The 22,929-nt window shown below is 65.2% G+C and overlaps 1 protein-coding gene across 1 annotated transcript in view; it reads right to left on the bottom strand.

The window, feature by feature from the left end:
- Positions 1-22,929, bottom strand: part of CACNA1B (calcium voltage-gated channel subunit alpha1 B) — a 111,750-nt gene that overhangs the window by 63,728 nt on the left and 25,093 nt on the right. Inside the window, 11 exon segments of the mRNA XM_070430286.1 lie at positions 2,103-2,170; positions 3,488-3,605; positions 8,577-8,649; positions 9,568-9,699; positions 11,065-11,177; positions 11,580-11,692; positions 14,503-14,712; positions 16,719-16,808; positions 17,832-17,888; positions 18,097-18,212; positions 20,355-20,458. Of these exon segments, the coding sequence (XP_070286387.1) occupies positions 2,103-2,170; positions 3,488-3,605; positions 8,577-8,649; positions 9,568-9,699; positions 11,065-11,177; positions 11,580-11,692; positions 14,503-14,712; positions 16,719-16,808; positions 17,832-17,888; positions 18,097-18,212; positions 20,355-20,458 (1,194 nt within the window).

The following is a 22,929-nucleotide window of genomic DNA, read 5'->3' as shown; positions in this document are numbered from 1 at the left end:
CCCTGGCTGTCTGCCCTGGGGGCCAGCATGTGCTCACTCACGAGGCAATGGACATATGGACAGACCTCTGGCCCTGACCCCACGTCACTGGGCACAGCCCACATGCTCTGCTCCTGGGTCTACCACCCCCCGGGCTGAGCACACGGGCCTGGGCTCTGTGGGCCGCCAGCTTCTTCCCCAACCCCAGCCCCAGGCCCCGGCTCCCCTGGGGCTGGCATTCCCAACACGTCCCAGAACATCCTTGAACCTGCTCTGGGGTCACAATGTGGCAACAATGAGGCCCCCTCCCCCCGTTAGCTGCCTGCCAAGGTCCCACCACAGGAGACCGCAGGCTCGGGCCGCAGAGAGGACACCCAGCCTGGTGCCCACAGAGCCGCCCGGGCCTGTCCTCAGCTCTGGACTCCATGGTGGGTTTTGGCCTTGGGGGCGAGGACATCAAACAGTGTTGTCCAAACAGCCTCAGCCTCAAGGAGCCAATGACTGCTGATGGGAACATGAAGGAGTGTCCAGCTCTGGGGCCTCGGCAAGCCTGACACACAGCCCCCCCCCCCCCCACGCCCAGAGGAAGGGGCCCCGAGCCGGGAGGTCAGTGTCTGCAGGAGCCAGGGCCCCAACATCGCTTCCCCCCACGTCCTCACCCACGCGGTACCTGAACAACTCGGGCTCACCCCCCGGGACAGCAGGTGCAAGCCCAATGCTGCTGCACCCCAGTCCCCCTGGGCCCCAAACTACTGACACCAAGAAGTGCTCTGTGGACACAGGGTCCCCCAGCACAGGCAGCCCCCACAGGGGCTCAGGCCACTCCCACCTACTCCTGGAAGGCGGGGCTCAGCCCTGGCCCCTCCTTACAACAGACATGGGCAGGCCAGGAGGACCCCCAAGTCCTCAGAAGCCAGTGGCCAGAGCAAGGGAGGGGCCTAGACCCACAGGCAGCACAGGGCCTGGCGGGGAGGAGGCTGAGCAGAAGCAAAGGAAGGAGCTGGCGGGCTGCTCCACCTGCCGCACCTCCCAGGGGCCTGGGGGGGGAGTGAGGGGGAGGGGCAGCGGCCGCTGGCAGCACCGTCAGCCTGGGCAGGCGCACCGGCCTCAGCGGAGGGCAGAGCGTCCTGATTCCTCAGGGAGGCCTGGCCACACCGCCCAGCACAGGATGGCGTGGAGAGCGGGGATGTGCTGGACGGGGGTGGCTGGACGGGGGCATGCACAGGGTTCACAGGCGGCATCTATGGAAACTGGCACGACAAAAAGGTCACAGCGTCTGCGACGGAGGCAGCCCCTCTCCAGCCACCTGCGCAGGGCAGCGGCCTCCACTCTGTGCTCTGCACTTGCGAAGCACCCTCGGGGCTGGAACCGGGGCAGCCAGCAGGCCTGCGGGGCTGCGGTGAAGGGACCAGGCAGGGGGCTGTGTTTGCTGCAGGCACGCCGCGGGGAGGCATGTAGAAGCACACGCCCAGCAGGCCTGGGGGGAGTGGAGACGGCACCCAGGGCATCTAGTATTAAAGGGCAGGCGCCGTCCTGCTGCGCAGACGTGCTGAGAGGCAGCTCAGCTGCTCTGCCAGGCCCAGCGTCTGAGCAGCACTGCGCCTGCCCCCAGCTCACCATCCACCTGCCACTGACCATAGGATCCCTCACCATGGGGACGAACATGGGGCCCCTCACCACCCGGGAGAAGCACAGGGTCCCCATGACCCTCTTGGGTCTTCAGAGCTGGGTGCTCCCTGGACCCCAACACGGGCCCCTTCCCTGAGGCCAGTGCAGCGGCCACCACTCCTCGAGGTCCTGTCCGGGCCGCACCTCCCTCAGCACCTGCTCCTGCCCCTCTGGCCTCTGTTCCCAGGTCGTGGCTCCCCCGAGAGCTGCCCTCGTGGGCACCTGCCTTCCTGGCGTGGCGGCTCCTCCTGCTGCCTCAGCGCCGTTCCCCACCCTGAGTGACGGCCTAGCTGCTGCCCACCCACATCTTGGACAGGGGACACACGGGCTCGACCCATGACCTGGGCCTCCTCACAGCACTCTGGCCTCATCCAGAGCAACATGGACCAACCCCACCCCTTCCTGCACCTGCTTGCAGGAGGCATCTGCCCCCCTTCCCCCTCCGCCCGGTGTACCTTGGTCAGCTCCTGGGCGTTGGCGAGGTTGTCCACAGCGATGGCCAGGAAGACATTCAGCAAGGTGTCTGGTGGCTCCAGGTCAGGAAAGGAACCCGGTCCCCACACATCACACCACAGCCCCCATGGACACAAGGCACCCCCGATCCTGACCCCTCAGCCTCCTTTCTTTGGCAGCCGCCTTCCCCTCAGAGCCCGGGCCCTGCAGCCCGGCGTCCTGACAGTGCCCGGAGCAGCCGCAGGGCTGTGGCTCAGCGCCCCCTGTACCGCCCCTCATGCCCACACCCCCAGCCCAGCTCTTCGGGGCTGATTTGTGGCCAGAAGCTCAGGCTGTGGGATTCACCCGCCCTTGCCTCCTGGGAGGGTCCACGGTCCGCCTGCTCCTGTGCCCTGGACAAATACCACCTGCTTCTCTGGCCGCACGGGCTCCTCAACTCCGGGTGCTGTGGGCAGAGACCACATCCGACAGACCACAGACCTGCAACCGCCCAGGGCAGCACCCGGGCCAGGTCCCCGGCCAGGCTCACACCTGCCGCTTTCTCGAGGAGCAGGGCGTCCGAGCCGAGCCCACGACAGGTGCGCGGAGCACCCAGCACCAGGCCCCCGAACCTCGTCCAGGAGCACCCCGGCCATGACATGCTCCTTAGAGGCGAGCAGCAGGCCCAAGGGGAAGGAGCCAGGCGGCCTGCCCTGCTCGAGTGGCTCCAGGGTCGGCCTCGGATGCCGGGGACCCGGATGCCGCTGACCCGTCACTTGGACATCCCTGCCCCATAAGCTCCTCTCCACAGCAGGCAGCAGCTGTCTTCGCCTGGGCCAGGGGGGCAGTACCCCAGCCTTCCGCGTGCCCGGGCCTGGCTCCTGCAGACCAGGCCTGCGGGCCTGTGGCCGCCTCCGTCACCTCCCTGGGCACTGCGGACACTGGGCCGCCACCGTGTCCCAGGTGGTGAGCAGCACCGGCCTGTGCCACCGGCTGCAGCAGCATCTCCCCATTGTGACCACCATCGTCTGACACGGCCACGTCCTCAGGGGAGTCCCACCAGTCAGGCCCCCGTGTGTCAGGTAACCGAGTCCTCTCCCTGCGGCCTAGACTCACCCCGCCCCCGCCCTCCCCCGGGGCCAACACCCCGCGGGGGCTCTGGGCCAGCGCGACTGCGAGGAGTAGGTGCTCTGTGACAGCAATGACCCTGCAGGTCAGGCCCTGCCGCGTCTTGGCCCCTCCGCACCCACCCCAGCACAGGCACCCTCTGCAGCTGCCCCAGAGGGACACGCAGGGGCAGGAGCAACTCCGACTGGACAGGACGGCGGCCTGCGGCCAGCACCCCAGCGGCGTGTGCTGCTCAGACCTGCGACCACAGACCTGTGTGCAGCCCCCGCGGGAAGGATACAGTTTCCAAACAGCGTGAGGACGATGAAGTAAAAGGACGAGAACATGCCTTTGCTGACGCCGCCCTGCGACTCGATCCCGTGGTACATCACTGCGTTCCAGTCCTCTCCCGTCAGGATCTGCGGAGGGCGAGCACCACACACACCTCAGGGCCTCCTCGCCACGCACGCCGCACGCTCAGGTACACATCCCACACGTCATCCCCTGCACGTGCACACACCTTCCCCAACACACCTGCTCCCAGGGCCCCTGGGCACACGCACACGCACACGCACACGCTTGCGGACGAGGGGGCCCCCGGAGGGAAAGGTGGCCACACCCTTTCCTGCAGAAAAGCTTCCGGAAGGACCCGCTGCCAACTGGGTGGGGCCTTAACATGGGGATCTGCTCAGTCAGAGCATGTCGGCAAGGTTGTCCGCGGCAACATGGGAAGGGAGCGCCAGGCAGAACACGGCGAGCGGAGCGAGGAGAGGACCGAGCTGTGAGCTGAGAAACCAGGCCGGCCGGCCGGGAGCCTGCGGTCACTGCCTCACAGGCAGGACACTGCGGCTCCGGGAGGGCCCGCAGCTCGGGCCTCTGCCCCCCGCTTCCCGCCACCTGGGCCGGGACTAACGCAATCCTCGCTCCGTGAGGAAACCCGTCTCCTTCCACTTTATTTTTGGAAAGAACAAGAGGATAGTGGCGGGTTCCTGCAGGCGCACGGAGAGGGAACCTCACCCTGCCGCATCCGCATCGGGTCCCGGCCTGCCCCTGGCCTCTTCTCAGACGGTGCGCTCTCCACCCTCCGTGGAGTTCTCCTGGCTTTTGCGCACGGACGTCAGGCCACGTGCTGGGCAAGTGCGGGGTGCAGCGTCCTCTCCCCACGGGGCGATGTCCTTCTTATTTTCGCTAGTGATTTCCTACCTTAACTTCTGTTGTGTCTGTTAATATGACACCAACTTGCTTTGCTGCACGTTACTTGGTTTATCTTTCTGGACCCCTTAACTTTTAATTATGCAGGATCTCAGACACTCAGAGAGAGATGAGGAGGAACCCCACGTGCCCGCTCCCCAGCTGCAGAAGCAGAGCGTCAAAGGTGCCGAGGTCCCCCAGGAGCGGCGCCCGGAGTTTGGTGTTGATCCCCCTGCAGCTTTCACACCTTCAACTGCGCATGTGCCCCCCACAGCTCCCTCCTATTCAGCAGCCTCAGGTGCCACGGATCAGCCTGTCTCCTCGACACTGTCTGTGAGACGCTCGGGTTAACCCGTTCTCCCTGCTGCTCAGACAGACGCACCTCCTACCCGTGGCCGGTGTGAACGTTCAGGGGACGTCCAGGTTTCCCTCACCGATGCTGCCGCTGTGGCGGTCACACAGGTCTGCCAGGGCGGGACCTCCCAGCCCACCTCTCCACCTCCAGCAGGAGCCGCCTGCGCCAAGCCCCGCGGACCAGATAGGAAACCGCTCTCAACACAGCAGCACGTGTAGGAATCCTCATCCTCCACATCGTCTCTAAAACCAGGGATCGCTGGGTTTCCACGTCCCAGCTGCACTGGCCAAGGAAAGGCTCTCGGGGTCCCCGACACTGGTGGCAGCCGACAGGTTCGCTGCCAGCCCACCTCTCCCGTGAGGAGCCCGGGCGTCTCTGCCACTCCCAGCTGCATTCTCTGTCTTGTCTCTGGTTTGGGGAAGCTGTTGGTGAGCTCTGGACTAATCCTGGCTGGTTACTTGCTGACACTGCGGAAATTTCTCCTAGTCCGTGACTTTTGTTGTTTTAATCCTCTTATGGTGTCTTTTGACGCACAGAAATCTCTCATCGTCAATTGTTAATGGTTTCCTCTGGGCTCTGTGCTTTTTGATTCCTCCTTCCCTGCCGAGTTCATGGCGTTGCCGTCTGTATGTCCTGCAATTTCAGGTTTGCTTTTCACATTTAGGTCTCAATTCATCTGAACTGAAATGCAAATCCGGTCCCAGGAAGGAGTCCGACCTCTAGTTTCCTCTATGGATCACCACGCCGCCACGCCCTCGAGTGCTGTGTGCACATCTCGCTGTGAGTGAGGGCATCTCTCCATTTCTTGTCAATCCCGAGAAACTTTATTTCCTTTTTCTGTTGTTGTTCTAAGGAGCTAAGACCACGGATACCAGTGGACTCTGCGGAGGCTGCATTTGGGGTCAGTGTTGGGTTTTATCAGATAAGCACCAGGCAGAGTGCCCCGCCCCCAGTGCCCCCCGAGCTGCTGACTGGACAGGTACCGACGCGCGCCCAGCTCACTGCGCCGTCCTCTCTGGCGCTGGCTGTGCTTTTGCTGGAGTTCTGATCCTACAGGTTTCCCTTTCTTGAATCAGTGAAGATGATGCGTTACATTCACAGCCTTTCCAATGTTAACCCCCCTGCGCTTCCAGGATAAATTCAAGCTGACTGTGGAGATCACTGGAAACACCTCCGGAGGGGATTAGCCATTCCCGCGGGCGCTGTGTCTGCGGCGGCCCCTCCATGTTCCCATCGGTTATTCTACCGCACAGAGCGAGCGGGCGCTCTCCCTGTGGTCTCTGCATAAAATTGGAGTAATTTTTTCTTAAACATTCATACAACTCACTTGTAAAACTGCTGGACACGGTGGCTTAGATGGGTAGGTTTCTAACTGTTCAATTTCTGGAGTAGTTTGGTTTTCAATTTCTTCTTGGGTTAGTTTAATGTTCTTGCTTCTTCTAAACCAGTGGTTCTCAACCTTCCTAATGCCGCGACCCTTTAATACAGTTCCTCATGTTGTGGTGACCCCCAATGTCATTGTTACAAATTGAACATAATTAAAGCATAGTGATTCATCACAAAAACAATATGTAATTATATATGTGTTTTCCGATGGTCTTAGGTGACCCTTGTGAAAGGGTCGTTCGAACCCCAAAGGGGTCGCGAACCACAGGTTGAGAACCGCTGCTCTAAACCATCGCTTTACTAAATGTAGAGACGTCTGGTGCTGTTAGCCCTGGGGGCGGGGCGGGGGTGCCCCCACACTGTCTCCACGTGTTTAGTCCCACACCTCCACCCCCCACCCCCCGAATCATAGCTTGGCAAGGACGCAGAGTGACAGGGCCTGTCCTCCAATCTTTAACGCTGCTTTTCCCGGCTCCCGGCATCCTTGCTCAGAGGCTACCATCAGACTCGCTCTTCCGTAGGAAACTGGAGGGCCAGGGCAGACCTGAAGACGTTCTCCTCCTCCCACGGGCCTGGAATGGTTTTTGTTCGAGTTTTGTTCACCTGCTTGGCCTCGGAGCACACACGCTCTCGGGTGCATTCTGGAATGCTGCCGGCGGCCGCGCCCGTGGCTCCTTCGCAGGTGAGCTCGCCCTGTTTATCTAAAGAGCTGCCTTTCACCTGGGCCTGCTCGTGGCGCTCGGGGCCCGGCTGCCATGTTGTGTGACCAAGTCCTCCCGCTCACCCTCCGAGGACCCGGCGCATATTCTTTTTCACCCGCGTTTGTTCCATCACCTCCACGTCCCCAGGGCGAGCTCGCTCAGACTGTAGGTGTCCATGGCCCCGGGGGCGGGGGGGGGGGGGACCTGCCACATGGCCTGGTCTGCAGGTTCACCATGAGCGGGGACTCAGTCCTGGGGCTCAGGCCTCTGGCCCATTACCATCCTGTGGGCCTCCTGCAGCCAGTCAGCGCTCCTCGGCCTCCTCTCGGGCCCGTCCTGCCCAGCACACAGCTGACCGATGCATGGACGCCCGCCCACCTGCCTCTTCCCAACTGCGGGGTGCCTGGGCCCCGCGCCCGCACCGCTGCGGATCTCAGCCCGCAGGCGCGGCTGTCCACGTGGCGAGGCCCTTAGATTCTAACTATTTACCGTCACTTCTGTGCCAGCGCACAAGGCCCGGGTCTAAACCCGAGCGCCATCCATCTCTCACTCCGGCCTCTTCGCCCCCTGGGTCCCATCACCACCACCACGTCCAGGTCCTTCCTAACGACAAGCACAGCAAAGCAGCTCTGACTGCGCTCACAGTGCCTCTGCTGGGGGGCCCTGGGGCAGAGCCTCTCCCTGTGGCCCAGAGGCCCCCAGGCTGGTGCCCCCCTTCTGCCACGCCCGCGCTCCTTCCTGCTCTGGCGGACCCGGCCTGCCATCTCCCCTCGCCTGGCAGGCAGCATCCCAGTGGCCACCTGGCCCGTGGCCTACAGACAGAGGGCGCTCCTGCCGGGCACCGGGCAGTGTCGTGCTTGGGGAAGGCCGTGGCCTCCCTCTGCCCGTGGCCCAGCGTGGACCCTCCTTCCCACCAAGTGCGAGCAAGCTCCGGGCGGCCGGCTGTGGGAGCCAGGGCAGTGGGCATCAGGGCGCAGCGTGGGCGAGGTCGAGACAGTCTCAGAGCGACTGCGGGTGAGGCTAGACTGGAAGCGCGAGGGGACAGGCCGGGTCCCCCTGGCCAGAAGCAGGAGTCGCCTGGGCGAGGCTGGCTCTGCTCGGCTGGGACTGAGAGGCTGCGGGGCTCCCACCAGGACGGGCGACGGGGGTCGTCGAGGGAGGCGCGTGGGTGGGTCCCTCTCCAGTCGCCCAGCCTGGTTGGAAGGCCCCGTCCCGGCAGGCGCCGTGGGCTCCAGCTTGGGCTGAGGAGGCCGGCAGCCCCAGGGCCAGGGGCCGCTCAGAGCCCCGCCTGCACGTGCACCTGCCAGGTGCCCCGAGGGCCAGCCCCCACACTGCTCGGCTCAGGCCTGCCGCCCCGAGGTCTGTGGACAGAAATGGCTGGCAGGGGCGTCTGTGGAGCCACAGCCCAGGGGGTAAGTGTTCGAGCAAGAGGGTCCTCAGGGGAGCCCTAGGCACACGGAGACGGGGTGGTGGGCACCTGCAGACAGGATTGGATGACAGCGAGCTTCGGGCGCTTTGCTGTTTTATTCTCAAAGGATAAACAGCCGCTGGGTCCCGGGTCCTTGGGGCTGAGAGGTGGCAGTGGAGCTCCCGGGGGCATCACAGGACATGGGCCCTGCGGCCCGCCCTCCTCTGTCACGTGTGGGGAGTTGGCGAGTGGGTTGTCTGCGCTGCAGAGGCCTGAGGAGGGACAGGAGGGCGGCCCTCCCAGCCCAGGAGAGCCGAGCAGGACAGAGAGGCCTAGGCTGGGGCCCTACCTGGAAGACAGTGAGGATGGCGGCGGGGAAGGTGTCAAAGTTGGTTGTTGGAGTCTCTTCTTTAAAGTTGAACCTGAGAAAAACAAGAAGCCTTGAGAAAGGCAGCCCATCAGGAGCCAGGACCTGCCCCGCGGCCCCAGCCCTCACAGGCTGCACGTGGGTGACCTTTAGGTGGAGGCGGCTGGGCCAGCACCACTGCTCTGAGCACACACTCCCGCCCCGGGCACGTCCTGTCCCCCGAACAGCTGCCCTGAGCACCCCTTCCCGCCCCCTGGGCACGTCCTGTCCCCCGAACAGCTGCCCTGAGCACCCCTTCCCGCCCCCTGGGCACGTCCTGTCCCCCGAACAGCTGCCCTGAGCGCCCCTTCCCGCCCCCGGGCATGTCCTGTCCCCCAAACAGCTGCTCTGAGCACCCCTTCCCTCCCCCTGGCACGTCCTGTCCCCCAAACAGCTGCTCTGAGCACACACTCCCGCCCCGGGCATGTCCTGTCCCCCGAACAGCTGCCCTGAGCACCCCTTCCTGCCCCCTGGGCACATCCCGTCCCCCAAACAGCTGCCCTGAGCACCCCTTCCCCCCCTTGGCACATACTGTCCCCCGAACAGCTGCCCTGAGCACCCCTTCCCGCCCCTGGCACATACTGTCCCCCAAAGAGCTGCCCTGAGCACCCCTTCCCGCCCCTGGCACATACTGTCCCCCAAACAGCTGCTCTGAGCACCCCTTCCCGCCCCCGGGCACGTCCTGTCCCCCGAACAGCTGTCCTGAGCACCCCTTCCCGCCCCTGGCACATACTGTCCTCCAAACAGCTGCCCTGAGCACCCCTTCCCGCCCCAGGGCACGTCCTGTCCCCCGAACAGCTGCCCTGAGCACCCCTTCCCGCCCCTGGCACATACTGTCCTCCAAACAGCTGCCCTGAGCACCCCTTCCCGCCCCTGGCACATACTGTCCTCCAAACAGCTGCCCTGAGCACCCCTTCCCGCCCCTGGCACGTACTGTCCCCCAAACAGCTGCATGCCCAGCAGGGCGAAGACCACGATGAACAGGAAGAGCAGGAACAGGAGGCTGATGATCGACTTCATGGAGTTGAGCAGCGACACCACCAGGTTCCGCAAGGAGTTCCAGTACCTGTCGGGGCGGCGGGCGGTCTGAGCGCAGGGCTGCACCCGGCAGGGGAGGCCAGCTCTGGACCCGGACCCCACATTCACCTGCTCTGTGTCACACCTGTGGCTTCAGGACCTTCTGACCCCTAAGGGCCACGCCCCTGGAGGGAGGTGGAGCTTTTCTCCGCAGTTCGACCCACCATCCCTGTCACCAAGGCCCATGGGGGTGGCACAGCTGACATGTGCAGGCTGACGGGCCCCTCACACCCACTCCGGTCACTCCACTCAGCAGAACAACGCCCCCCCCTCAGGCAGCCGCCCCCGACCCGACCTCCTCCAGGCCCCTTTCACCCAACACCCCACACCCCCAGGGCCCCGGGCAGCGCTGTGTGTGAGGACAGCTGCATGGCAGCCAGAAGACCTGCGTGAGGATGTAGTCAAGTCCACGGCCCTCCCTGCAAAGACCGCTGTAGCGGGAGTGAAGCCTAGCCCGAGTTCCCTCAGCACCTTCCACCCCTCCACCCCCCTCATTCTCCCGGGTCTCCCCACAGCCTGGCTGCTGACCCTCAGAGAGCCTGACCCCCTCCACCGCGGCTCCTGCTGTGCAGAGCCCAGAGCACCCAGCTTTCCTTCCAGGCACTGTGATCAGCCCAGACCCCGGGAGACCGGCCGAGTGCCCCGGAGGGCCCTGGAGCCGGGGCCCACACAGGCGCACCGACAGCTGTGCTCCCGGCCCGGTCCCGCAGCGGCTGTGGCCCAGGCCGAGGCAGCTGCACAAAGACCGCGCTGGGGCATCGTGGGCCCACACCCAGCCGCTCACGTGGAGGAGCCTCCTGCCCTCAGGCAGCCGGGGCCCAGCCTGCTGTCTCCTGGTTCCGTCACCACAGCTCTAGCCATGAAGGTGCGGTCCAGCCCAGCTGTCCTCACTCCCTGCACCATCTCTGCCCCAACTCAGCCTCCTTGTGGGCGAAACAGAGCAACTCGCTGCTACAGTGACACAAGCAACCAAGTGGGATGAATGGGAGCAGACAGTGGGCCAGGCACAGGGCGGGGCAGCCTGGGGCCAGGGGCCAGGCGGCTCAGGTCAGCCAGGCAGAGCCTGGCGAGGAGGGACTGATGGGTGGAGGCTGATGTGAGCTAGAGAGGCCGCCAGCGACACCGAGGCCGTTGGGACGATCCCGAGGACGGACGTGCCCCCAACGAGGCCGAGATGAAGTCATGTGGGCTGCTGGCCTGGCCGGTTCGGTCACTTTCTGTATTTATACAATTATGAGCCACAGAAAGTTTCCAGACAGCGGAGAGCAAACCAGCCCCATGAATTCCCGGGACAACACCGCCCCCGTGCTGCCTGCACGGCCACCCCTCCCCCAGGAGCAGGCAGGGGACATACTTTGTGACCTTGAAGATCCTCAACAGCCGGAGAGCCCGCAGCACACTGATCCCAAAGGAGGTTCCCGGCTTGATGGCCGCCCAGACCACTTCAAAGATGCTCCCCACGATGACCTGCAGGGGAGGAGGGTCAGGCTCCGGCGCCCCCCACAGCCCCGCCCTGCCTGCCTCCTCGGCAGCTCAAGCACACGCCTGGCACGGAGCTGCAGGCCCACAGGCCCAGGCCCGTCCTCCCTGCCAGGAGGACACGGACGGAGGGACAGACGGGAAGGGAAGGAGAAGTCCCACAGGCGGGCAGCCTAGGGAGCGCCCCGCCCATCAGGGCCCGGCCAGGACAGGCCTCCCTGTCACATGCACCTGCCGTGCACAGGCAGCCTTGCTGACCACAGGGTCACAGTCCTGCAGTCCCCTGGGTCCCCCTGGGTGGGGCAGTGGGCGGGGCTGTTGCACCTTCCAGCGAGGTCCAGCTCGGCCGCCTGGACCCCAGCGCTGTCCCTGCAGAGGCTTCTCACTCACCCCGAAGTCGAAGCAGTTGAAGGAGGACCGGAAGTAGCTCCTGGGCCCCAGGCCGTACATCTTCAGGGACATCTCTGTGAGGAAGAGACCCAGGAAAACAAACTCTGCAAAGTCTAGGAGAAGCCGGAGAAGAGGGGGTTAGCACGCAGCCTCCTCCCTCCGGCTCCAGCCCAGCCCAGCCCAGAGGACACCTGGCCCGGGCCTTTCAGGGGAGCCTTCCAGCCTGGCCTGCGGCCCCCAAGCCCTGAAATCTCAGGCCAAGGCAGGGACAACCGAGGACGGGGGGGTGCAGAGATGCTCACTCCAGTCCCAAGGCGGGGCATGCCCAGTGCCGTGGACGTGAGACAGGCTCAGCCGTGAGCTCCCGGATGGGACTCAGGGTACCCAGAGCAGGACAGATGGCGGGGCGGCCTGGACCCACCCCACTGCCTAGTCCCTGCCCCACGCCACGCTCGGATGGACCCCCCCCAGCACCACGCTGGGTTTGAACTTTGTTCAGTTTGCCCCTGCACCCTGAGTACCCCCAGTCCCGACCAGCATGCTGCTCGCTCTGTGAGTCACACAGAGGCTCCTGTGGCCACTGCCTCCACTGGCTGAGCGGACCCTCCGGGGCCTCAGGACGGCAGGGAGGACATGCTGAGCTGGGAGCCAGGTGGGGGATTCCAGGCACAGACACTGGCCCAGCCTGGGGGGGTGGGAGAGGAGCGCGGGAGTCGGAGCAAGAAAGCCCGGAGTTGCTCGAGGCCAGAAAGCAGACCCGCTGGCCCAGCCACGGCCACACCAGGAATCCGGGCGTCGTCGGACAGGTCGGCTGAGCCTCCTCCCCAAGCACTGAGTTGGAATCGGCTCATTTCATACAGCGGGCCAATGGCTCTGTGCCCTCCGACCCCAGCTCAGAACCCACGTTCGCGCCCACACGAAGGCCAAGGCCGTGAGAGGGTACGAAGGGTCAGCTGGCAGCCACCGGCCAGGCTTCCGGCCTCTGGACCTCCAGCTGCTCCTGAAACAGACAGTGACGAGGGCCCCATGCCCCTGCCACCGCGCACCAGACCACCTCGCTCCCGCGCTCACCGCGCTCACTGCAGCCTCTGCGGCACCATGGGGGCAGGTCTGCAGCTGCCTGCACCCCGGGTGAGCAGGGACACCAACTCCACTGCCCCCTGGGCCAGCCTCAGACGGACACACGACCATCTGTACGGCCCAAGGGCTCAGGGAGGGGACCCTCTGTCCATGGTCTGAGGACATGGACAACCAGCCCAGGGAGCAAGCCTCCTCTGAACCAACCGAAGCATCACCAGGGCACCCAGGCCGGGGCGAGGAGGCCAGGAGCCTCCTGCAGAAGCTGAGGGCCAAGGTCAGAGGCAAGGACACCCACTGACCCTCAGGCAGGAACAGCTCAGGGCAGAGGGACCCCCAGCCGCCCTGAATGACTGCCCACAGGGGGGGGGCGGGGCAGGGGAAGTTGGGCCGGCCCCGAAGGGCAGCTCACAAGGCCCCAGCGACCCGGAGGCCCGAGGCTCCTGGCCATCCGCGATGTGCGATCACAAAGGCACCCCACCCCTCGCGGGTCCCCACAACAGAGCTCAGGTCCTGGGCAGGAGGCCACAGAGATGGGCCTTCCAGCCACTAACACAGGCTCAAAGCTGACACTGCCCAGACACGCCTCCTGCTCCGGGAGATGGCGAGAGCGGCCGCAGGGGCACGGACGGGGCGAGGCGGCTGCGGAAGGGCAGCCCTGCCTGCCTGTCTGCACCCAGGAAGCCCTGCCCTGCGCTTCATGCTCAGCCTCCTCTGAGGCCGAGGAAGGGGACCACGCACTCATTCACTCATTCATTCCTTCCAAAGGCTTGTGCGCTGCAGGGGAGGCCGGAGCAGCCATGCAGTGCATGTCACATGCTCTTCAGTCCCCGTGGTCTGCGAGCCTAGCCCGGCTGCCTGCTAGACGCTCCCGGAAGCTCCCGGGCCCTCTGGCTCTGCTGCCTCTGCCCTTCCCCACCGTCTACATGACACACTTCGAGGCGGATGTGGGGAACTAGCCTGGAGTCCCCCCACATCCCCCAGGGCCTGTGGAGCCGTCAGCGTCCACGGCTCCTCGAGCTTTCAGGAGCTGCCCGGCTCAGTGCCCCCGGGGGCGTGGGGCTGGCCTGCGGGGCCAGGACTGGACAAAGGCTCTTGGGCTCAGTGGCTTCAGGCGCACGGAGCTCCCTGGGGGGAGCCAGGATGGAAGCCGGGCACTGCGGGCACGGCCCCACCAGTGGCCTGTCTCCACAGCTCTGAGTTCTTTCAGCTTCCAGTCCCCTGTGGCCTGCAGAGCCCTGGGGGTCACCCTGGCCTGGACGAGCAAGGAGCCCCACCCTTGCTACCTTCCTCGACCTCCTGGAACGGCCACCAAGGCCGAGACCACTCGGGACTCAGACCCCCGAGGCCCTCGTCGCGGCTCACGGACGCAGGGCTGTAAGTCAGCCCTGGTTATGGACACACCCAGGACCAGCCAATCAGAAAGAGGGTGGGAACAGCCAGGGGAGCCCCGGGAGCCCGACTGCCCCTCCTCGGGGACCCGGCGGGAGCGTCACCTTGTGGCAAATGACACGCTCGCAGCTATGCGCCCTGGCCCGAGGGTCTGAAGCCCCACAGGGAGGACCCAGGTCTGCCTGGACTAGCTGGTGCCTGGCCATCCAACCCACTCCCCCCAGTGCCCAGACCCTCCCTCGTTTCACCCCCCGAAAGGTAAGGTCTCGCCAATCAGCTCAGCTTCCTGGAACCAGGGCCCAGGTCCGAGGCCCGGGCAGCCCTGGGATGGGCCTGAGCAGCCTGTGGGGGCACTTGGGTCAGGGCGTCCCAAGGTCATGGGCAATGGCCCAGGAGTTCCAGGCTGCATCCCGGAGGTGGCTGGGGAGGAGCGGGGGCCGGGCCCACTACGTACACAGCGCAGTGGTGAGCCGCTGGGGCTGGTTGTAGTGCACCATGGCCACGCACAGCGTGTTCAGGGCCACCACGCACAGCACCACCCAGTAGAAGCTCTGCGCCTTCACCATGCGCCGCACGAAGAACCGGAACATCTTCTCCTTCCGGCGGAAGTAGGACGAGCCCTCTGTCTTCCCACTCTTGAGGCTGGCGCGGGCGAAGGGGGACCCTGGGGAGAGGGGGCTCGCTGAGGATGTGCGGGGACAACAGCCCCAGGACACATCCCCTCCTCCAGAGGTGCCCTCACCCCCCATAAAACCACCTTCAAGGACATTGGCCCCTGCACCCCTGCATGGGCCCTGGCCCTGCCCGTTCCACCAAGGACAGCAGCATCTCATCGGTGCTGGGCTGCGATGGGTGACGTGGTCTGTCTCCAGCCCTTGGCCACCTTCCAGGAACACAGCCCTGTGCTCCCAGGCCACCGGCTCCTCCCCGCGGCCTGGGGCCGGCTGCACCCCACCCCCCGCCTTCTTTAACGGGTCAGCAGGGCAGGGTCTGGCTGTGAGCCGCACCCCGCCCGCCTCAGGATTTCTCCAGCGTCTGCACTCAGGGCTGGCGTGTGCGTGCCGTTCAAAGCCCTTGGGCGTGGGCATCGGGTCCCAGGAGGGTGGGGAGTGTGGGCATATGTGTTACATGATGTCGAGCGCATCTGCACGTGTGCGCACGCACGTGTGAGTGTGTGTGTGTGTGTGTGTGTGTGCATGCTAAGCACACCATCAGGCTGGCGTTTCTGGGTTCAGAGATGAAAACAGGCCGAGGCCTTGAAGAGACGTGTCTACGCGGAGCAGCTGCATCAGGCAGCAGCTACCACCCTAGTCAGCCCACATAGCCCCACAGCCAGGCCTGGCAGCCCTTTCCGGAACCCTAACGGCAGCTTCCTGGCAGGCACTCCAGATGCCACGCCCGTCCCACCCGAGGAAGACGCTGCTCCACCCCAGCCTCCCCGGCTGAGCCGGGACACAGCCTCCAGCCCCGTCCAGACAGCCACAGCCACCACCAAGGAGCCAGAGCTGCTCAAGCCACGGGCCCTGCTGAGGGCTGCACAGCACCGAGGCCAAGGCCAGACACACCTGCTCCCTCCTCACAGGCAGCGAGGGGCACAGAGAGAAGGGCACAGAGAGCCGCAGTGAAGCCTGGTCCGTGAAGCCACACTCAGACCCCATCCCTTTCTCGGTCATTCACACACACACACCCCTCCAGGACACACACTCACAGACCCACACAGGACGTACCTAGAAGCATGGCCACCCTGGAAGGAGGGGAAGAGGACACGTGATTCATGGAGATGCTGTGAGCACATGTGGCCGGTGAGCAACCCCGTGGACTGGTCTCCGATGTATCAGAACCCAACCACTCACCTCCCGCTCTCCAGCTGACTGTGCCGGGAGAACAGTCCGCTCTGCCGGGGCCGGCTCCACGGGATCACTGGCCCCCACCCGCGCCTGGCTTCCCCACACCCACCTGTGCCCACAGGAGACAGCCACACACTCCCCCCCTCAGCAAAGGCAACCACGCAGGGGCATCCATGGCCATGTTTGCACCAAGCCCCTCTGGCCCCTCCCCCAGCACCCGGTCCACGGGCGAGGCAGCAGGAGCAGGAACTGCAACACCTTCCCCAGCGATAGTGCCCGTTTCCTGCCTCCCGCACGTGCACCAGCTCCCCCGGCGCCCCCGGCACGGCCCCCGCTCTCCAACCCACACGGCCAACTCGCGTGTCCCAAAGCAAGGCTGGACGTGAGTCCCCAACACTGCCCGCAGCCCCACGTGGACTGGCTCCTCTGTCCTGTGGAGCCACCTTGATGTCTCTCTCACGCCCACGTCCACTTGGTCAGCCAACCCCGTGGGCTGGTCTCCAAATATATCCAGAATCCAACCGCTCCACACCCTTGGCGGCTGCCTCCGCATCTAGGCCCCCATCTGTGGGTTCCAGCAGCGGCCGGGGGAACAGCAGAGCCCGGAGCAGCCCGCAGCCAGCGAGTGCGCTGAACCAGGAGCTGCCCCAGGGCACGCACCGGCAAACGCTGTGTTCCCGCCCGCGGTGGGCACGGAACTAGCTTACTTGGACGGGGCAGGCAGTGGGGACGGAGGGGCCCAGCGAGCGGGGCAGCCCCGGTGACGGGCCGGAAGCTGGGTCCCAGACCCCGCCCACGGGGCCAGGCGAGCCCGGACTCTCACCCACAGCACAGAGGTCTGCAAAGCGGTCCTCGCCCTCCTCGGCGTGGATCAGGTCGTTGCGGCTCTTCTTGTTGGCCGCCCGCTTCAGCACTGCTTTAAGCAAAGGGCAGAGGTGGGGACGCGTGAGCCCGTGCAGGCCGCCTGCCTCAGCCCCGAAGAGGATCCGCCGTCCTCCTGGGCCTGGGGCCCTTCCCACGTCCTGCCTGAGACGGAGGCATGAGGACGCGGGATGACTCTGGTGCTCAAGCAAAGGGACCAGAGGTATGACGGTGGCTCCTGCTGTCCCTTCTCTCCCCGGGAACGGCCTTGCCTCCAGGTGACCGGGTCGGCTGGGCAAGGCCCGGCCTGCACAGCCCCAAGCCTGCACGGCTGGCCAGGTGAGGCCAGAGGTCAGGCCAGCTCTGCAGACCTGCTCACAGCCTGGCTGGGGCCCTACAGACACCCCTCCGCCTGGCCAGGTCTGCCCCGTCCTGAGGGGAAGAGGTGTGCACGCTGCAGCCCTCCTCCCCCCGGGCTGTGACCTGTCACCTGGGCCCAGCTGGCCCCGCCCTGCCCGTGGCCCCAGGCAGTGTCTCTCGGTGGCAGCCTGGGGCAGCCTCCCCTGGGCCCAGACAGATGCAGCTGGTTTGCCCTGAGGTTTAAAGGTGCAGCAGCGGCCTGTCCCACACAAAGCTCTATGGTGACGGGAACGCTCAGGTCTTCGCTGGCCAAGATGGAAGCACCAGCCCGGCTGCTACTGGGCACCTGAGATGTGGGCAGCGGGGCCGAGCCACTGCAGTTTCGCCTCCACTTCACTGCGAGGCACCTGCGTGGGAGCTGTCACAGCCGCGCTGCCTCCTGCACAGCAAGCTCTCGGGGCCACGCTGTGAGCACAGGTACCCGCGATGCCCAGGCTTAAACCACGCGGGCATGGCTGTGCTGTGTGGGCCCACGGCACAGGGCTCACCAGAAGCACGTGTTGACCATCACAGGGCCTCCCGGGAAGGGCTCTGCCAGGCGTGTGCGCACGTGACGATGTGCAGAGGCCTGGCCTGGCAGACAGCTTCCTGCCCCACCGCGCACCTGTGCACACGTGGCCACCCGTGGGGAGGAAGTGCTACCGGGGTGACCTACCATCCAGGGGGGACTTCTCCTCCGCGTTCTTGTCCTCCTCGGCCAGCATGACTTCCTCTACGAGAGACACAGCCACAGCCTCAGGGCGAGCCTGCCTGCCCCGCCCCCACGCAGCCCCCACGCAGCCCCCACGCAGCGCGCCTCTGCCTCTGCTTCCCAGAAACCTGCGGGCCCCCTGGGCCTTCTCCACCGGGACAGACACCCTGTGTCCCCCAGGCCGGGGCCGGACAGGAAGCCAACAGGCCAGGCGCCAGGCAGCGCTCACCGGCCTTGAAGATCCACTCCAGGTAGCCATTGAGCTCCCGCTCGATCTGCTGCTGCCGCCGCAGCTTCAGGAAGGCCCGGCGGTTCTCCACCCGCTCGCGCTCCTTGGCGAACTCCCTGTGACGCGGGGTGACACAGCACAGCTCAGGTCCCCGCGGGCAGGGACCAGGGAGGGGCTGCGACAGGAAACCCACCGCCTGGCCTCTGGCCTGAGCATGCAGAGGGCACAGCCGACCCTCCTGCTCAGACACCTACACGCACAGATGACAGCACCTCGGTCCCCGGAGGGGGCTCTGTGGGGCACGGACCAGCCACATCCCCCTGCTCAGGGCCAGCCTGCCCCTCCCTCCACCAGCCAGGCCCTATTGTCTGTCACCCCGGAAGCCCTGGACGAGGATTCCCCAGAGGAGACGCCCCCTGGGTCCTCTGCTGCTCAAGAGGAGGGAGGAGGAGCTGGGTCAGGACAGGCCAGGGATAGGGACAAGGGGAAGCATTCGAGTCCATCAGAACAACACGGAGGCTCCGGGTGAGCGGGGAGCTCACCTGCCTCCCCAGGCCCAGCCGAGCTCTCAGGCTCGCAGCACCGGGAGGCCATCCACACCCACACGCTCACGAGCGCGCACACCCGTCCAGTCTGGCCGAGCTCTCCCAGCTCAGGCTCAGGGCAGGATCCAGGTCCACAAAGTGTGGGCAGGCCCCCCACGGCAAAGAGCATGCGGTCCTCAGCGGGAGGCTGTCTCTCTTCCAGGAAAGCGGCTCTGGACACGGTGGCGTCTGGCAGGCCTGGCTCCTGGCACCCAGCCGCAGAGAGGGAGGCTTGGCTCTGCCCAGACCTGACCTCTCGCCTGGGGCCCACGCCCGCCAGGGCCTGAGCTGCAGCATCCGGCAGGAGAGGAAAGAGCTCCTGCCTGAGCTCCCCCCAAGTTCTGAGTCACAGAACACAGGATCCCCAGGGCAGGAGGGCCTGGGGCAGGGTCAGGGCCATGACAGTACTGCCGACTCAGCCGACAGCCACCAGCAGGGACTCGCTGCGCCACCAGGCCTGCCCTCCTCCAGCCGCAGTTAGCGGAGGAATCACCAACTGCTTCTCTGGGTGCAGGGCGGCCCGGGCGGAGGAGGAACAGCCAGCCCCCTCTCCGGCAGCTTCCCCCGCCAGGCACGCTGCAGCTGCACCGGGTCCTGCAGGCCGAGCCCCCCTCCCCCAGTCCAGGCTGCGGGTGGCACCTAATGCCACTGCCTTGGAGAGCACCCGTGAGGGACCCACACGCTCTGCCTGGCCGCTGGCCTCAGGGGCACCCCTCCCCCGCCGCGGGGCTGGAAGAGAAGCTGGGTCCCCGGGCTGGACCTGGACACAGGAGGGAGGTGCAGCCAAGATGAGGACAATCCCCCAGAGGCCAGGATGCTCCCGGCAGGAGGGCAGCTCTGCCCACCCTCCTCCTGCACATTCTCCATCGGGGCTGCTCGCAGCCGCCACCACCCAACGCGACCAGGACTTCTACCCCGTGCCCAGCGCTCTGGGCCGGCAAACACGTGCAGGTGCCAAGCACGCCCTCACAGGAGAGGCCCCGGGCCAGGGCCAGGTCCGAGCAGAGCACGCAGGCCGGGGCCACCACGGACCCCTCGGTGGCGGTTCCTCTCCAGGCCAGAATGACAGCTGCCCCTGAGCCCACGAGGCTCCTCCCCACCTCAGGCCCCGGACCTGAATGGAACCCTCCGGGTGGGCGGGATAGAGACCTTCTCCAGCCGCATGGGGGGGACTGACGCCAAGGCGGGACAGGGAGCAGGCCAGCCCACGCGCGCAGCCGGGCCCTGTGTGCCCCAGGCGTGCTCCCGCTCACCCCACGTGAGTCAAGAAGCACCTTCCCTGAGGAAGGACCCCAGCCTCGCACCCTCTTGTCCTCCCCGGGAGCGGTGGAGAGGTGACGGGTCAGGGCTGGCTGAGAGCCCAGGAGTCGCTGTGGCTGACTCAGGGCTGCTCCATTCTCTCTGGTCACCGCTGTTGCCCCAAACTCACCAGGGACCCCGTCAGAGACAGCAGCAGCCCCTCCCCACAGTCAGGGCCCAGGGTGAAGGCCAGGAAGAGGTCAGGATGGCAGCACAGAGAGAAGCTGGCCAGTGCTCAGGACGCTGGGAGTGCCTGCCCCCATGGAGGGCAGCCCTGTGGCCAGGCCAGGCCTCACCGCCCTCCCGCCGCCCCCCCCCCGTCCGCACCATCACCCGAGCACACGCAGGGGCAGCGCCAGCCGTCGCAGCTCTTACCCTGAGAGCACGCCCAGCACCAGGTTGAGCATGAAGAAGGAGCCGATGATGATGAGGGGGATGAAATACAGCCAGTTCCAGGTGTTGCCGGCAGCATCGTTTGTCTGGAAGCAAGAGGAGATGAGGAAGGACAGGGGACAAGACAGGGTCCTCGCTATGGAGGTGCCCTGGCCCCTTCTCAATCTCCTGGCAGAGTCCAGGCAGGGAGATTCCAGGCGGGGGATGAGGGGGCCCAGGCGGGACTCGGGAAGCCCTCCTGCCCCTGCCCCACGGAGCTCTCTGGGGCCCGGCCCAGCCATGCTGCAACCGCAACGCCAAGGAGCCGGCCCAGGGCAAGGCCCCCAGGGCACCGAGGGTGGCAGGCCGGCCGCTGCCTAGACACCCCCTCCCTCCCCAGGCTGCTCCTGGGGGCAGCCCACGGCCCCCAAGGCCCAGGTCTGACCACCTGTCTGCCGCAGCCTCCTCACCTCAGAGGCGGGAGCCCGGCACATGGTCCCGAGATCAACAGGAAGCCCAAAGCCCAGAGGACGTCCCGGCACGTGCCTGGCCCATGACAGAGCCTGCACTCGGCATGGCCTCAACCGGATGCACAGAAGGGCACCTCCCGGGCCAAGGGTGCTCACAGCACAGCCCACAGAAGGCGGGTCCCCTGGATCCAGGTAATTTCCGATTGCTGTTCTGTCTGTGCGGGTCCTAGTGGGTGTGGCTGGGCCCAGAGCTGGGCGTGAGGGACGGGGTGCTGTGGGCGGCGACCACCGGCCCTGTGCTGCTCTCTAGAGGCAGCTCCAGTCAAGGCCAGCGCCCTGGGCCGGCAGAGGCAGGACAGCCCTGGGGACTCCAGCCTCCATGTGGCCTGGGCGGGACGGACAGACTCTGCCCCGAGTTCCCGCAGCCCCGGGACCGTCTCCAACATGCGGCTCTGACTCCTGACACTGACCCGGAAAAGACGTAACGCCAGTGCCAGCCGCACCTGCCCTCGCCTCGCCACGGAGCAGGAGCAGGCGTGTGGCCGGGCCCCCTACTCAGACTTGGCTCCTGCAACCTCCTCTAATGGCTCGTTCCCGGCAGCAGCCAAGCCACTCTCCTCTGCTCTTAAACAAAACAACGGGCGTGTACTTCTGGGAAGACACGTAGACATAGCTTCCTACTGTTCCCACCCGGGACAATTAGCGCCTGGACGTCAGCCAGAGAGCAGGCGCGGGAAGACCCTGAGAAGGTGGCGGAGGGGAAGGAGGCAGACGCGCTGGGACCCAGGACCCACGGAGAGTGTGCGGGGTGTGTACTGGTTTGCTCGTCGCCTCGTGTATCCAGACTTGTCGCTGAAGAAGCCTGCGGCCTGGAAGTGCCAATGGGCACAGCGGGAACACTCAGCACAAAAGCCAGCTCTCTCACCACAGGGCCAGGGGCAGCCTCGCAGGACACTCCAGCCAAACTGCTGCCACCGGTGTCCCTGCCAGCAGAGGCCCAGCAGGGAGCCAGACTCCCCCCCCCCCCCCCCGACTGTGAGGAGGACACCGACCTGGCCACACCCACACCAGAGAACAGCAGGGGCTGGGACAGTCCCCCTCAGCAGGTGGACAGCGAGGCCGCTCCTGCCCCCACCCCTGTGGGAGCCTGGATTCCATTCCACGTGGCAGGAGGAGACACCCCCCCCACCCTGCTGAGGTGCTGTCAGGGGCCTCGTGGAGAGTCAGGGCTTCCACCTGCACCCGCAGTACAAGGCGACACACCCACCCACACAGCTCAGACCATGCGGAGAGCGGAGGCTCACTGACCCTCCCAACCAGGGGCATCCTAGAGGCACGCTGCCGAGCAGACCACCCCCACCCAGCAGGAACTAGGAGCCTGAAGGGAGTTTTTAACTGAATGAAAATTCATGGAACTGAATGAAACTGAGACCACAATACAGCAACTCGACGGACAGAGCTAAAGCAGGACCAGGAGGTAAACGCACAGCAAGAGGGAAAGGTCAGATCAACAATCACACCGTAGGCTCAGCAGCCGGGTGCGTGCGGGAGGCAACCAATCGCTCTCTCTCACATCAATGTTTCCCTGTCTCTCCCTTCCCTTCCACTCTCTCTAAAGGTCAATGGGAAAATACCCTTGAGTGAGAAGAATTAACCAAAAAAATTTTCAAAATAAATAAAATCACCAATAACCGAACTTTTTAAGAATATATATACAGCCCTAACCGGTTTGGCTCAGTGGATAGAGCATCGGCCTGTGGACTGAAGGGTCCCGGGTCCGATTCCGGTCAAGGGCATGTACCTTGGTTGCAGGCACATCCCCAGTAGGGGGCGTGCAGGAGGCAGCTGATTGATGTTTCTCTCTCATCGATGTTTCTAACTCTATCCCTCTCCCTTCTCTGTAAAAAATCAATAAAATATATATTTTTAAAAAAGAATATATATATACACACACACACACACACACACATATATATATATATGTATATATATAGTTTCAGAGTGGAAAGAAGAGGGAGAGACAGAAACATCAGTGATGAGAGTGAATCATGAATCGACTGCCTCCTCCTGCACGCCCCTCACTGGGGATGGAGCCCACAACCCGGGCC

The sequence above is a fragment of the Myotis yumanensis genome, unplaced genomic scaffold (assembly GCF_028538775.1).
Source record: "Myotis yumanensis isolate MYYU_CA2020_CCGP unplaced genomic scaffold, mMyoYum1.0.hap1 SCAF_12, whole genome shotgun sequence".
Taxonomy (NCBI): Eukaryota; Metazoa; Chordata; class Mammalia; order Chiroptera; family Vespertilionidae; genus Myotis; species Myotis yumanensis.
The sequence above is the reverse complement of the archived record's forward strand: the minus strand, read 5'-3'. Positions and strand labels throughout refer to the sequence as shown.